The sequence below is a fragment of the Vespa crabro genome, chromosome 1, assembly GCF_910589235.1.
Source record: "Vespa crabro chromosome 1, iyVesCrab1.2, whole genome shotgun sequence".
Taxonomy (NCBI): domain Eukaryota; kingdom Metazoa; phylum Arthropoda; class Insecta; order Hymenoptera; family Vespidae; genus Vespa; species Vespa crabro.
The window spans coordinates 22,837,172-22,852,733 of record NC_060955.1 but is presented as its reverse complement, the minus strand read 5'-3'; the positions used below and the strand labels follow the sequence as shown (position 1 = coordinate 22,852,733).

General features: G+C 35.0%; 2 protein-coding genes across 6 annotated transcripts in view; one reads left to right on the top strand and one right to left on the bottom strand.

Annotated features, from left to right (window-relative positions):
• Window positions 1-2,231: 2,231 nt before the first annotated feature.
• LOC124422679 (E3 ubiquitin-protein transferase MAEA) lies at window positions 2,232-4,238 on the bottom strand. The gene is made up of 5 exons (XM_046959472.1): window positions 3,796-4,238; window positions 3,213-3,624; window positions 2,805-3,117; window positions 2,435-2,744; window positions 2,232-2,339 (listed from the first exon to the last, which is right to left on the bottom strand). Exons 1-5 carry the CDS (start codon window positions 3,832-3,834, stop codon window positions 2,238-2,240), a joined length of 1,176 nt encoding a protein of 391 aa, XP_046815428.1. The 5' UTR covers window positions 3,835-4,238; the 3' UTR covers window positions 2,232-2,237.
• A 905-nt stretch (window positions 4,239-5,143) lies between these two features.
• LOC124431555 (C-terminal-binding protein) overlaps window positions 5,144-15,562 on the top strand; it is a 34,115-nt gene continuing 23,696 nt past the window's right edge. For 2 of the 5 annotated variants that reach the window (XM_046979663.1, XM_046979655.1), the window contains exon 1: window positions 5,144-5,986. The gene's annotated coding sequence lies outside the window, so the exon portion shown is untranslated. The remainder of the gene's footprint in view (window positions 5,987-15,562) is intronic. The other 3 variants (XM_046979648.1, XM_046979613.1, XM_046979653.1) reach the window with 3 other exon arrangements.

Genomic DNA, 15,562 nt, shown 5'->3' with positions numbered 1-15,562 from the left:
TCATAACCGTAATAAAACATCTTATACAATATACATTTTGAAAGAAAAAAATTATCAAAGAAAATGTAATAATTCATACTTTACATGCTACTTTGTAGATCTTTTCCATAAAAATTAGAAGTGATACATTATTGGAAAAATATTTATTGATACAGAGAGAGAAAAATTTACAATATATTATTATATTTAAATTATAGTTAAAATACTCATACATATATTGATTTTTTTTTTCTTTTTTTTTTTTTTTTTTTTTTTCATACAGAATAACTTCTAATTGAAAATAATGATATTTGGGCTGATTGTTTTTATTATTAGATAGATAGTAAGAATCTTTTTTTTTTTTTTTAAATCATTTGTTAGATCCTTTTAGTATATTTTCAATGAAGAAGGAAACGTACAATGAAATTAATAGATTTAAAAATGTTATTATTTATATTTAAAATTTTAGTTAAATTAATTATAAGTATTTTAATTTTTTATCTATAAAATAGATATCGCACAGATATTTATACTTTGTATATTAAGTTTTTCTTTTGCATGCTGAATTTGTTGTAATAAATATATTATTTTTTATATTATAAGAAAAAAAAAAAATTTCAATTTCTAAACACGTGCTTCTTACATACCACGTTATTAATATTTAAAAATAGAATTTACAACCTTGCACGCCTTACAAAAAAAAAAAAAAATAAATAAATAAATAAATAAAAAAAAAATAAAAAAAATAAAAAATAAAAAAAAAGAAAGAAAAAGAAAGAACCCATAAGATATACTATTTATCAGAATTACAAATATAATTACAATTTTTATTCCGTGCATATATGAGTGATGAATGTAATGCTTGTATGAGACGTATGTGTGCATTTGTTAATATATGTATATATATATATATATATATATATATATATATATATATATATATATATATGTATATATATGTATATGTATATATATATATATATATACTGTTTTTACACTTTAATAGCATTATTTATCTATTACACGCATTCAAAATATAAGGCATTATAACTTGCCTTTGTTATAATTCTATTGTTATAATACAATCTAATAATAAAAAATTCTTATTGTAAAATACAGAATTTGAATTCCTAAAAGGGACAATCCTTCATGTATGTATATCAATGCAGACAATAAATTATTGCAAAAAATATGCAATCATTTGAATAATTGAAAACAAAAACAAACAGAAAAAAAAAAAAGACAAGAAACTGAAAACTGATCTGATGTAAAAAGGGACATATTTTTATAAAAATTCGAATGTGTGAAAATATTTCATTCGTTCTTTGATACATATCATAAATATTAAAAATGTAGGTTAAGCATTTCCATTAAATCTCTCACGTAAAATTGTATAATTGAATATATTATTAATGTAATCATTTCGATGTATACACACAATACATCTTAATAAGTAATTATTAAACTTGATTAGTAATTTTCTAGTATCAAGGTAAAACAGGCTTTGATAACATTTTCTTTTATAAAAATTTATATAATTTATAAACGATTATTATTATTATTACTATTATTATTATTATTATTATTATTATTATTATTATTATTATTATTATTATTATTATTATTATTATTTTATTCCGTAATCGTTTCTAATAATAGTTAGTGTTGTTTATTATACGTTTATATAAACTCATGATTATTTATATATAAAAAATGACACCTCGGTACTAGAGATTATCATAGAATGATTCATCGATGTGTCGAAATGTTTGAAATGTGTGATATAAGCGTAATTTACTGTAACATAGTAATAAAATTCAGAATTACATTATATATATATATATTATGCCTTAATTACCGAAGTTATATAATTACCTGAGACCTTTAAATGTGTACTGTAGAATAATAACAATGTGTATTAAATAAACACGTAAAAAAAAAAAAAACGAAAAAGAAATGAATAGATTTACATTAAAATAATATTATTCAGAATCACAATACACACAAAGTATATATTTTGTTAATGTATATTTTGGATATATTAAATCAGTATAAAAATATTTTTGTAAAAAGAGGTTGTATTTTCCTCTAGTAATATTATTACATAGCATAAAACAATATATTTTTTATATCAACAAAAAGGAAAGAAAAAAAAAAAAAAAAAAAAAAAAATCATAAACGCTACCTAAACAAATGCCTATTGTTGCACAAAAACTCCCATTTTATGTATCATACAATTCAAGATTAAACTATTCATTTTACATAACATATACTTTCTCAATTTTTTTATAAGGAAATTCTTCTTTGGTCTTTGGACAAATTACAATACCATTATTTTCTTGCGCCATTTTTTCCAAAGCCTATAAGATAAAATACGTTTATTATACGAATATGCGCTTAAGGAAATATCTTCATATATCTTCGTATGTAAGGGAATAGCTTCAGATTGACTCACTTGTTCTCCATAAACATATCCATTTGGCATCATCATTGGTTGATTATATTCATTTAACGGTTTGCCACTAATACTACAAACAAGTCTCGATTGAGAACAATGAGCAAATGGTAATGGAGCTGCCAATTCATTAAGTGCTTCATTACAGACAGGGCAACTAGGATTTCTGCCTTCTTTGTTTGCACTATAGCATTGAGGTGTCTTTAATGCCGACAATCCTGCTTGTAATGCTACTGTAAATACACTTTGACTGGCTAATTGAAAAAGTCTATAGTTTTCGTGCCTAAATTGTTCTATTAATCTATCCCACCTAAAAATATCAATGAGTTACATATACATATTATAATGTAGGTACAACAAAACAATATACCTTTTTTCATCTAATAAATCCTTATATGGACTGAGATAAAAGTTAGCAGGAAATGCCAGTTGTCCCATACAACATTGAATTTCTTGTAACTGATAATCGTCATAATTTGCAAAACATTTACGGGCATGTTTAACAGCATCGAGTCTTCTATCCGCTCTTACTAATTCAATAAATTCTTGTACGCGTAAATTAAATTCCATTGTACTACCCAATTTTCTTAATTTAGATCGATTGTCATGACACCAACCGATACACCTTGAAGTTTCATGATTTGCTAAAGATTTCTCTACTTCTCTGGATACCATAAAAACATCTAAAAATTATACAACATCCTTTTTTATAAGCTAACAATTGTCTTTATCAAACTAATATAAAATATATAAAAGATAATTATGCCGTTTATCGTACCAATGTTTGTTAAATCCCTTAATTCACTGCTATCTGCTAATTTGGTTGCTGTTTTGTAATAGCCTTTTCGAAGAAAATATTCTACTAGCATACGATCTAATCTTTGCCTTCTCCATTGATTTACAGCACTCGGTGCTGTATTGGCGTGTTCCTTTAAATGATCCAAACGTCTTTTACAAACCATTCCTGCTTGCAATTCTTCCGCAATAGATTCTTCTGCTTTGCGCTTCAATACTTGAAGTCTAGCTACTACGCCACCCAAAAGTCTAGTTATTTCTCCAGTAGCAACACCAGTTCCATCACCTTTCAATCCTTTTTCCAACTCATTCGTTGCGGTTTGAACATGCGACACTTCTCTGTCTAATGTTTTTTGAGCTGAACGAAACTTTTTATTTAGAAGTTCGTATGGTACCTATATTACAAAAAAAAAAAAAAAAAAAAAAAAAAAAGAAGAAAAGGAAAAAAAAACAAAAACAAAAAGACAAACGGAATATATTAATAATTGTTTCACAAAGATTTTATATATGTAACATTCAAAAACATAAATTTTATTATCAACTATTCGCATATTTATATTATTTACCTTCAACGTTGGATGTTCAAGACTTTTCACGTCTGACATGTCGATTGATTTGTAAAAAATGGCAAGTATAATTTTAAATAATAATTGTACCAGTCAGTTATGTTTATATTACAATAAGACACTATGTAGGTACTGGTCCATTTCTTCGTACGATCAACACGTATAATGTAAAAACACAATGACAAAAGAAAAAAACTTGTAACGAACATATGATGGAACGTCAGATTTGCATTTTTCTTTATAACGAAGAAAATATTATTTACGTACGTTGGATATTTTTAAGCTGCGTTCTGAAAGAAGCCATTACAAGTACAATAATATTATTATTTATTTTGTTTTTTTTTTTTCCCCTTTTCTCCTTCCCCCAATCAAATGATACGAAATATTTTTGTTCTCTCCAAGATCGTAGCAGTAAATGCTTCAATATTTAGTACTAAAGCTTAGTCCGTAATTACAAAGTTATAATGTCCATTTAAACCGTTAGATGACACTGCTAATCAAAACGATACAAAATTTAATTATACACCGATATTCATATTTATGTACAATACATTATTTTATTAATGTTATTTACATTGTCAACAAGATATTTACATATTTTATTATTTAATAATAAATTGTCATTTGTGTTAACCACAGTTAAATTATACGATAATAATACAAAAAAAAAAAAAAAAAAAAAGAAAATGCAACTATATCCCTAAATGATAGGTAACCAGCCAATCAGAAACCTTGTCACTTTTATTACTATATAACTACTTATATTTCAAGTGCTATTAACATAATCTTTTGAATTATTTTTACGTTACAACAATTGTGCGTACTTTTTTTAAATATAATATAATAATAATGTAAAACTTTTATCGATAAATCGTAGATGTCTATTGTCAACCAATGAAAAGGCGAGAATTCAAGTGTATAATTAACAGTGGTACTTTGTTTCATTCTATTGGTCCATAAATCACAGAATCTTATGTCAACCAATCATACGTAGTAGTTCATCAGGATACATTTAATATTATCGTCCAACGATTTTCTATTAGAAAGTAATAAAGTAAAAAGAATGTAAAGGCTTGTTTTTCAGAAATCACAGTTTATAAAATTTAGACGATTATGAGCACGCAAGATGGAGACTCCGTATCATATTTACCGAACGAAAAATAATACCGTAATATCAGTTACTATAATAATTATAGGATTAAATAGATATTATAATATTTAAAACGTTTAATTTTCTTTGTTGTATGTAGAAACGAGGATTAAATAAATCTCTTAAACTTTGTCAATAGAAATTTTTTAATAATTAATTTTTTTATATAATATCGTAAATACGAAAAGGACGAAATAAATGTGACAGATGTTATATTCAAATATTTAAATAATTTTTTAATCGTTAAAACGACAGTAAACAACGACATTAATTAAATAACGCAATGGTATGCGATAAAAAAAGTAATATATCGAATTGATCATCGATGTCGACAGTTTGTCGTTGAATTTTGCTTAAATTTAAGCGTACAACCGTTCGGTATACACGGTCGGGTCAGTTCGGGCGTGTCCGTGAGCGGTCGGTTGGTGACGGAGAGGATCGGTGGCGCGCGCGAGTCACTCGGGCGACCGGGGGCCGCCATTTTCCTCCAGCGAGGGAGAGTGTCGCGAGCGTAGTTCCGCGCATCGTCGGTTCGTCGCTTTTTTCCATTAAAACCGTTGAATCGAGATATATTTTGAAGAAACGATCGGGGCGTCATAAGGGTAGACGCGCGCGCGATCACAGTGTCCGCATTCGTACGATCGACACGGGGCTTCTTTACGGGGGGAGGCTCTCCGAAGTCGGCCGTGGACGACGCGAGAGCGGCGCGAACCGAGAGGAGAGCCGCGCCGCCGTGTGGACACCCCTCCGCGTAAAAGAGAGCGAGCTAGAAAAAGAGAGAAGAAGAAGAAGAAGAAGAAGAAGAAGGAAGAAGAAGAAGAAAGAAGAAGAAGAAGGAAGAAGAAGAAGAAAGAAGAAGAAGGACCGAAGCAACGCGAGAAAGGATACGAAGGAACACAGTGGTGAAAGAGTGAAACGATTTGTGTTATTCCCCCTATACCGTTGGCCCCTCTTACAATCAGTACAACCGGTGAAAACGCCACGAGTACGACGAAGAGTACGAAGGTGCCCGAGAAATATAGGAAGAGTCGCCTCCGACAGGTTAGTCGATGCGGCGCGGTCCTTCTTTGCTCTTCTCTTCGATCTATTTCTTTTCTTTTATTTTTCTTTCTCTTTCTTTTTGTTTAATTCCTTCCTCTTTTTCTCTTTCTATCTGTCTCTCTCTCTCTCTCTCTCTCTCTCTCTTTCTCATTCTTTCATTCTGTCTCTGTCTCTCTCTCTCTTTCTGTTCTATCTCTCCACTTTTTCTCTATCCTTCCTCGTTCCTCGGTGGACGCGGCCCGCGTAGTAGCACGGCGCACACGCGGTCTACATACGCACCGCAGAGAATTCCGTGACTGGTCACGTTCTTCTCCTTTACGTACGTTCTCCTTCGTTATTCTTCTTCTTCTTCCTCCTTTTGCTCCTCCTTCTTCTTTACACGACTATGATTTTACCGATGTGTACACGTTGGATGTTGTTCATGCTCTTACTCTCTTACTCCTGCTTCTTCTGATGCTGCTGCTGCCCCTGATAATCGTACATTCGTACGTTTGGACGCGACCGTGTGTGTGGGTGTGCGCTCGCTTCATTCCTTCTATTTCTCCTCCCCTCTTCTTATACTCTACCACCCATCTTCCATCCCCCCGCTGTCCGTTCGTACACCCGCTCGCCAGCCTGCTTGCCTACCTACCTACCTACCTACCTATCCTCTCGTCCTCTTTACTCCATCTTTCTCTCTCTCTCTCTCTCTCTCTCTCGTTTTCTGCCACGCTCGCGTTTGTACGTGCGTATAGCGGCAACTGGCGGCGCGATATGGCGGGAGACGCCGTGCCAGCAACGAGCCACGCGCCTTTCTTTTTATTCCTTCCATCGGGCCGGATTGGCCCGATTATCGTCTTCTCTCCTACTCTCTTCTCGTCCGGTCTCTTGATCTCTCTCTCTTTCTCTTTCTCTTTCTCTCTTGTTCTCTCGGGTGATCGACTACAACGGGGAACCACCACCACCGCGATAGGATTTCAGCGACACGTTTCAAAGTGCTCTCTCGACGCGGACCCGCGTTCTCGCCGTTCCGTAACTCTCTCGAAATACTTCAACGAGAGAGAGGAGAAAGAGAAAGAGAAAGAAAGAGACATATCTCTTGTCGGTCACAGACGCGTCTCTATCGCGTGGGGCTTTACGTAGGGTGAAAAAGTATTAAGGAAGGGTAGTTAAAATCCTAACCTAGTACCTAGTACCTAGTACTTATTAAATCACTTTCTCTTCTTATTTTATTTTCATTTATTCTTTTTTTTTTTTTTTATTTTGTACTTTCTTTTTTACTTTGTCTTTTTTATTTTTTTATCTTTTTTGCTTTTTTCTTTTTTGTTTGCCGCATTGTTTCGTTTTGAAGTTACTTTCTCTTCTTTCTTTGTTTCTTTTTTCCGTTGTTTTATTTTTATATTATTTTACTTTTTTATTTCTTTTTTTTTCATTTTTTTTTTTTTTTTTTTTTTTTTTTTTGTGGGGGAATACTCCAAGTAACTTACGTCCACTTCGTTTACAACTTTTATCCTCGATTTAACCATCCTAAAGAAAGATTTTTCCTTCTGTGTTAACGTTTGTAGGGAATCGTTTTGCTCTCTATGAACTGGTCGGCTATCATTGGTTGATCTTTGCCGGACGGTGATTGGATGGTCAGGACCCTACCGAGATCGACCAATTATGATGTAGCTTGGAGGATTTTTAGAATTAACCGCTCGACGAAACTGTCGTCGATTAGTTCGATCGTCTTTCATACTCCTATGCATTATATATGTGTATATATATATATATATATATACATACACATACATACATACATACATCATATATATATATATTAAAAGAGTACCGATGGCACGTTCGACATAACATATTTTTCGACTAATGTATCCAATTGACCATCGCCGTTATAAATCATACGTTATGTTGTGCGTGTATGTCATACGGATGAGCGCCATTTCGGCGCTCAACTAACGTTTCTGAAACGTGCTCTTTATTTTTTCTGCACACATACACTCTCTTCCCCCCCCTCCCACCCCCTCTCTCCTCGCCACCCCCCCTCTCTCTGTGTGTGTATGTATGTGTTCATTCGTTTATCCAGCTATCAAAGTTACAAAGTATAACAATCATTATTTTTTCATGGACCACTTCGTTATCAGCATGTTTTATCGATTCGAAGAATGTGATAACCAACATTCGAAATCACGTAGTGTAAACAATCTTATGCGTTCCCGATATCGCGTATACATATATACATACATACATACATACTATATATACATATACTTATTTTAGAGTCAACGATTGTCTTACTTTTTTTTTTCCTCTCTTTTTATTTTTCCTTAATTCCTTTTAATGAGATTATGAAAACGTTATAACTGTTGCCTTTTGTTTGCTTAAGAAAGAGATAAAATATTTCTTAAAAAGTTACGTATGTACGTATGTATGTATGTATGTATGTATGTATATATGTATGTATATATATATATATATATATATATATATATATATATAACGAATTAAAATAGACGATTGTGAATTTATCAGAGATTAGTGTTATAGATAAGAGAAAAATTTGTGGTGGTCGGTAATAATGATAATAATAGTAGTAGTAGTAGTAGTAATAGTAATAGTAATAGTAGTAAAATAATAATCAAAGTAGGAGAAATCAAAGTGTAATATTTATCATTGATCTCTTCTCGATGCTATTCATTTTGGAGATTCACAGTATGCATATATATATACATATATATAGACACACACAGAAGTACGGCAAATGTGTCGTTTCTCTATAAGAAAGAAAGAGAGGGGGAGAGAGAGAGAGAGAATGACCGCATCGATCGTGCCATGGGTTTATGCACAGGAACGGTTACGTTGCTGCCTTCGTCTAGAGAAATTTCAATGTAACGACCTAAGTGGTGTCTACGGGAAGGAAGAAAAAGAAGGGAAATGGAAGAAGAGAGAAAGAAAGAAAGAAAGAAAGAAAGAGGCATGACAGTCTCTTGAACGTTGTAACAGGTGCCCCCCACCCTTTTAACAAAGTCTCTTTCTCTCTTTTTCTCTCTTTTACACAACACACAGACACACAAAACAACACTCACTCACTAACTAACTCCTACCATTTTCATTCTCCACCTCCCACTCCTTGTCTATCCCCACCCTATTACCTTCCCTCTATTCTAACTTGTCCTTCTCGTGTATAACATTCGCTGTCCTCTTCCTTTCGCCGCTACTTAGCCTCTTTATGTAAGCTAGCAAACTGACCTGACTTAACTATCCCGCGCACTGTAACCTACTGCTGCTGTTGTTCCTGCTGCTGCTCATGATGCTGTTGCTACTGCTGTTGTTACACGTCGGCTTCTTGAAATAGACTTTCGTCGTCCTACTGTCGACTATTTTTCTCTACGATCATGATCACGATAACAACAACAACAACAACACTAACAATAACGCAAGAACAACATCGTTTCGATCTAAACGATATTCGTAACTCATTGATCTCTTCTTATTCGTATCGACGATCGCAAAATCGATTAATTTAATTTAATATAACTTAAGTTTTCTTTTTTCTTTTTTTTTTTTTCTTCTTCTTCTTTTTTCCATTTACCGCATTCACAAGCATATTCTCACAGTACTTTAACAGAACCATCATGCCGCTTGTTGTTGAATTATATGGGGTCGACCGAAGGTTTCTAGGTTATCTTAAAAATCAATTTTTTTTTTTTTTTTTTAAAGAATCTTTTTAGGTTAATTTTTCTTTTTGTTTTGAATCACAGTTTATCGAATTGTGTACAAAAATATTATATGTGTATTATACGTGTTTATTTGTCGTAGACAAATGAAAAATCGTCTTACAAGAAAGCTCGATGATTATCATCGTTGACTGTCATGACGCACTCGTGTGAACGTGTTAATGATCTTCTTAATTCGTTTATATAATAGGATGGGTCAAAAATTCTTAAGTGGGCCATAAGTTCTTAAGCTTGTAGTTTTATAATCTGAAGTAAAAGAAAACGAAAAATATACGAAAAAGCTAACCTAAAAAGTTTCCAAAAGGAATAATTTATTTGTAAAAATTAATTAAGAACTTTTGGCCTATTCCACACACATACGCTTGTGAGCGTACACAGAACAGATATATACAATATATTTAAAATGACCTTCTTGAGACATCTCATATATAATTCTATGATCTCGAGATTTTTAAATACTATTGTGCCATTGTTCGAGCTAAGAAATATGGCCGAAAGCGCAAGGTCAAGGACGCGGATCTAGAACTTTCCTTCTGGTATGCTTTGAACGATCTCAAAGTTGTCTAACATACGTAAGTTGGTAAAAGCAATATATATATATGTATGTACATACATATGTACATACACACATACACATACCATATATACTTAAACTTATTAGATTTCTACCTTATCTTCTCACATAGAAAGGGAAAGAGATAGAGATATATAGAGAGTTGTTCTTGGGCCACTAGCGTTGTACGAATATCTTCTCGTACAAGAGGGGTTGAACATTTTCAATAGTAGTGAACATTTTCAAGTACCACTTTAATCCCATTTCTAGACTCTTTCCGATCGTGTTATGTATTTTTCTAACTTTTTATATGTATATATATATATATATATATATACATATACACATATATATATGCATACATACATACATACATACATACATACATACATACATACATACATACCTACCTACCTACCTATCTACCTACTTACATACGCATTGTATATGCATGGGGATGAAGGAATTTCTGTCGATGCTAATTTTCGAGGAAGAGAGAGAGAGTGAGAGGGAAGCGGAGGAGAAAAAGAGTCATCTCTCTTCGTACTTTTCTTTAATAAAAAACTTTGCCCCGAGAAAGAAATCAAACTTCCCTGATGAAAGTTAAAACGGCGAACTTGTCTTTATATACCGTACATTGTTTGCCTACCTCTGTTACAAAAGAGAAACGATTTTTGATTCCCCTTGTTTAACCATTATTTTACAATTTCTTTTTTTTTTTTTTTTCTTTTACTATATACAAACGGTTCGATAAATATTCTAATATAATAACAATAATGATAATAATAATAATAATAATAATAATAATAATCAAAATGCAGAAACAGAATAAATAGATATTATTAGGTTGGATTGGATCCGAGATTCACCCCATTTATATACATACACGCATACATAAATGCCAAATAGTGACGATGATAATGACACGGGTATACACACAACCCCTCTATTACATGGTACGCTCGAGAACACAGTAAAAAAAAGAAATTGCGGAATAACATCGCTCCTATAACAAGAGATCCTACTCCGAGAACATACCTGTAATCACGACACCCTATATAAATAATAGCATGTACCATTCAATACAGGGATACATTGAAATGCTACTATGCACGAAAAACAAAAGTGATTCGAAGGAGGATTTCGATGTTTTGTATTTGTCAAATTTTTATTACTTTCGTTAATACACATTCGTTGTTACTTATATTATTCACATATATGACACAAACGAGTACGAATTAACTTTGGCGGATGATTAGATTTTATTAGGAGTTTCTATCATATCGAACGTTCAAAATTCCGGCGAATACAATAATACAAAATAAAATAAATCTATCCATCCATCCATCCGTCCATCCAAAAAAACTCCCCCCACTCTCCATCCTCATCGACCGTGTCGTATAAGAAAGTTTCTGGTATGTTTATTTCGCGTGCAAATCATCGGTATACTGTTGTGTGTAGGAAGAGGTTAATTATTAAGTAGAGGGTAGAGGGATAATGCGAAAAGAGGTGGTGGATGGTAGGAAGAAGGGGGAGACAGAGAGAGAGAGAGAGAGAGAGTTAGTGGGAGGGAGGGTAGGAGTGGAAGAGGGTAGAAGAGAGTAAAGTGGATAGCATATATCCATTCATTGTAAACAGAATGAGAGAGTGAGAAAGTCGAACGGTAAGCAGCAGCAACAGCAACAGCAATAGCAGCAGCAATGTAGTAGTAGTAGCAGGAGGAGCAGCAGCAGCTTCGGGATTTGGTTTGTCGAGAGAAGAGAAAAGAAGAGTAGTGAAGGGACGAGACGGGACGCGAGACGAGAAGAGACGAGAAGAGAGAAGGATGAGACACGGCGATGGTGCAGGTTGCGACAGCTATTGGGCTAAAAGAGGGAGGGGTGGGGAGGGTCGTGTTGTCGGGAGGGGGAAGAGAGTGAGAGAGACGAAGAGGGTGGGAGGGAGGGAGGGAGAAGCCGAGACATCGATCGGGGCCGGCCATTGCTTGCCACGCTCCACTACTAGGAGTCAAGATGCCATATTCACTAGGAGGAACTAAACTCCCATGCAACCCCTCCCCCTCTTTCTCCCGCTCTTCCACGCATTTGTCCTAACCCGCTGTGCGGTTCGTCGTCGTCGTCGTTGTCGTCGTCGTCGCTGGGTGACTGGTTGACTGGCTGACTGGCCGGCGGCGGCGGCACTGGCGTGCCACCAGCAACATAACATCTTAAACGTGCACAGAGGGGAACCAGCAACAGCAACAGCACCAGCAGCAGCACCAGCAGCAACACACGCTCTCGCGCGCGCACACACGTTAAGCGTGACGCGATGGAGAGCAGTTCGCGCTGTTCACTGTGGGAGGATGGGAGGGGTAATGGGAAGGAGTTAGGGGGTTGGAGGTAGGGAAGGGATTGCGCGTAGAATGGACTCTCGTGTTGTATTCTCTCTCTCTCTCTCTCTTTTTTCCTTTTTCTCTTTCTCTCTTGGTCTCTTTCGCTCTTGCTTTCTCGTTTGCTCTTGAAGCAAAATACAGTTACGTATCAATACATTTACGATAAACGAATGTCGTCGTCGTCGTCGTCGTCGTTGTTGTCGTTCTGGTTGGTGCGCTGCTCCTCGCGGTTGCCGAGTGCGTCGTTCGTCGAAGAAGAGGAAATCGTTTTGTGTACACCTGGTACTCCCGCGAGGGCGTCGTATATAAACGCGCTTCTTCTTCCCTTCTTCCTCCTCCTCCTCATGTTTTCTTCTTTTTCTTCTACTTCTACTTCTTCTTGTTCTTCTTCTAGTTTTTCTACTTTTACTTCTTCTAGTTCTTCTACTTTTACTTCTTCTTCTTCTTCTTCTTCTTCTTCTTCTTCTTCGATGTTTCTTATCAGCACACTTTTCAAACGTAGCAGAGGTCATAGGCACAAATACCGTGTAGCATAACTTCCTCTGATTGAAGATAGTTGTTGAAATTATTATCTAAGGAAATGATTCCGTTGATAATATCAATCCTTATTTCGAGATAAAGCCAAAATTATGATTATACTTTATCATTCATTCGTTTGTTCATTCATTCATTCATTCACTCATTCATTCATTCCCTTTATCGAAATTAATGTATATATTATAGTAGCACAGATAAACACGCGCAAACATAGTTGGGGTGGGAGAGAGAGGGAAAATCTGCTCTTTTACAATACAATAGAAATTTCTTATTCTAACTAAGTACAGCACACGATTGAGCAAGAGAAGAAAGGACATATTGAAAAGATGAGTTTAACGCTTTATTTCTCCCTCTGCCCCTTCTTCCTTTCTACTTTTTCTTTTTTCTTTCTTTTTTCCTTCCCTCCCTCCCTCCATCCCTCCCTCAAAGGAGAAAAAGACATTCTTATTCCCATCGTATCCTTCTTTCGATTATAAAGTCAAATTCTTCTTCTTCTTCTTCTTCTTCTTCTTCTTCTTCTCTCACCTTCACGAACGTTTTCACTACCGTTGGCAGACTTCATCTCCTTACGAAGATGGATAACGCTTCGTCCTTGAATAAAACGACGTTAGGGGCGTCGACCGATACGAAAACGGGCATCACAGAGAATGTTGGATTTCTCTTCTCACTAGCTCTCTTGATCCTTGACGATCCTAGTTATGGTCGTCGTCATCAGGAGGGTGAGAGTGGGTGGAGGAAAGGAAAAAGGTTCTCCTAAATATTTTTTTTTCTTTTTTTTTTTTTTTTTTTTTTGAGGGAGGGGGTTTATCTAAAGAAACGAAATGTACTTTCCATGTACTCCCTTTAATCGGTCTATTAAGAAATTTACCTTTTTCATGTCACAAAGGCATACATATATACATAACTTATATGTATATGTATACGTTTTTGTATGTAGCGCGTGTGTGTATTCGAATGTGCAAGCGCGCACACACAACACATATACACATACGGACACGCACACGCACACGCACGTACGTTCTATATATGAAACTAACTTGAAAGCTTTGCCACGTTGCAGTTTGCGGTGGATATCGTACTTCACGTACTCGTGCGAGACACGAGGTGCGTTCAAGTAGTAACGAAACGACATTAAAGTCGCTTAACGTTATCGCTTTCACTCGCGTGCCTCTCTTTCTCTCTCTTTCTTTCTTTCTCTCTCTCTCTCTATTTCTCTCTCTGTCTCTTCCTTTCTTTCTTTCTTTTTCTCCCTGCGTTAAGATTTCTTCGGATCGTTTTTCCCCCTACGACTAAAGATAAGAGATCTTTACATGAGATGCCTATGTTATTTCAACCACTTGTTATCAAGTTGGTTCTTCCTCGTTATATACAAAACAGTGTTCATTCTTAGACTCGATTATTTATTTATTTATTTATTTTTTTTTTTTTTTCAATCTCTAAGACGTAACAACAACAACAACAACAACAAAAACAATAATAATAATAATAATATTATTAATTGATTGATTGATTGATCGATTTATCGATTGATCTATCTTTTTTTATTGCGTCAATAATTTGAAATAAAATGTGTTCTAAGTGACAAAGAGAAGGACACCTCACCCTTTACCCAGTCAACAAAAAAAAAAAAAAAGAAATAGCAAAAGTAGAAGAAGAAGAAGAAAGAAGAGAAGAAAATTACTCGTAAAACACAATAGTTACTCTTTCGGTCCAAGGATGGCGGGAAGATGATAGCGAAGACCAAGAAAAGATAGAGACCGAGAGAGCGAGCGAGAGAGAGTGAGAGAGAGAGAGAGAGAGAGAGAGAGAGAGAGAGTGAGAGAGAGAGAAGTATATGGTGAAGGAATGAACGCACAGGTGTGTTACTTGTAAGATAGAGATAGATAGATATACAGAGTAAAGGGGAAGGGAGAGGGAAAGAAGAAGAAGAAGAAGGGAGAAAGTAAGGAAGGGAGGAAGTAAGGAAGGAAGGAAGGAAGGAAGGAAGGAAGGGCCAGGCGTTGGAGAGAACCGAAGTTTCGCTTTAGGAGTAGAGAACTTAACTGAGTTAACTTTGCTGCCGAGCCAAACTTTCCGCCAACTTTAAGTAGTTGCCGTTCTCCAGCACCCTCTACCCCTCTCCTTTACTCTCCACCTTCTCCTCTTCCTCTTCCTTCTCCCTTTCCACCTTCATGGCCGTTCGCTCGTTTCTCTGCAAGAGGTGCTGCAGGAGAACCAGTAAAGGGGAATGAGGGGGGAGGGTTGAAGAGTGGTAGTAGTAAATGGTGGTGACGGTGACGATATGGTAGTGGTAGTGGTAGTAGTGATAGCGAACGCAGAAGGTACAAAATGCTTCCACCCTTTCCTCGTCATCCCCCTCCCTCTCACCACAAGGACCACACTTTTACGTTTGGTAAAGATTC

Bases quoted from the DNA above. Each gene is read 5' to 3' on its own strand.
- LOC124422679 (XM_046959472.1), bottom strand. From the start codon at position 3,834: ATGTCAGACGTGAAAAGTCTTGAACATCCAACGTTGAAG. The intron at 3,625-3,795 runs GTAAATAATATA...TTTGTAATATAG, and splicing joins TTGAACATCCAACGTTGAAG to GTACCATACGAACTTCTAAA. The intron at 2,340-2,434 runs GTGAGTCAATCT...TTTATCTTATAG, and splicing joins GATATGTTTATGGAGAACAA to GCTTTGGAAAAAATGGCGCA.